The following is a 643-nucleotide window of genomic DNA, read 5'->3' as shown; positions in this document are numbered from 1 at the left end:
ACGTTTATATTCAGAGTACGTAATATGCACTTGTTGTCCAAATTCACTAAGTTGAGGTTCCTCTCGGTGTGTCAGAATGGGCACAATTTGGAACAGCTGCCATCGTCCGTCCTATTCCTCCAAGTACCGGAACTACCGGATCGCGTTCCCCAAAACGCCACCAACCTCCGACTTGTCGAGACCCACGAACCGGTCGATACAAGCACCCAAGCCGTGTGGCGCCGAGTGTTCCCCGACATTAAGTTTGTGGTTAGACAGGTATTTGAAGAGGATGGGCACGAAACAGTGATTCTCGACAGTAACGTTGATTGGTACCAACACTCGGAGTTTAAGCGCACGGTAATGAAAGATCTCAAGTTCCCCCTCCACTTTAGATTTTGAACAAGACAGAGTCCAGGGGCATCTGTGATGGACACATTAGTGACGGACATACCGTGAGAGTAGACATAATTATTGTTAATAAAAGTTATTCGTGATGAAATTTCTCAAGTCTCCATTATACGCTAACCGTAAACATTGAGAGATAAAAACCAAGTGAATTATGGACCAAACATAAAATCCGACTCTTATCCTCTTCTCAATATTAACAACAAAAAAAACACCCTAAACTCTCAGAGTATTGGTTTGCTAGGCTCAAAAAAAA

The 643-nt window shown here is 43.4% G+C and overlaps 1 protein-coding gene across 1 annotated transcript; it reads left to right on the top strand.

Annotated features, from left to right (window-relative positions):
* Window positions 1–96: 96 nt before the first annotated feature.
* Window positions 97–381, top strand: SARC_18077 (hypothetical protein; the record flags this gene model as incomplete). Its single annotated transcript, XM_014287840.1, has 1 exon — window positions 97–381. One exon carries the CDS (start codon window positions 97–99, stop codon window positions 379–381), a length of 285 nt encoding a protein of 94 aa, XP_014143315.1.
* Window positions 382–643: the final 262 nt, after the last annotated feature.

The sequence above is a fragment of the Sphaeroforma arctica genome (genome assembly GCF_001186125.1).
Source record: "Sphaeroforma arctica JP610 unplaced genomic scaffold supercont1.13602, whole genome shotgun sequence".
Classification (NCBI taxonomy): domain Eukaryota; class Ichthyosporea; order Ichthyophonida; genus Sphaeroforma; species Sphaeroforma arctica.
The sequence above is the reverse complement of the archived record's forward strand: the minus strand, read 5'-3'. Positions and strand labels throughout refer to the sequence as shown.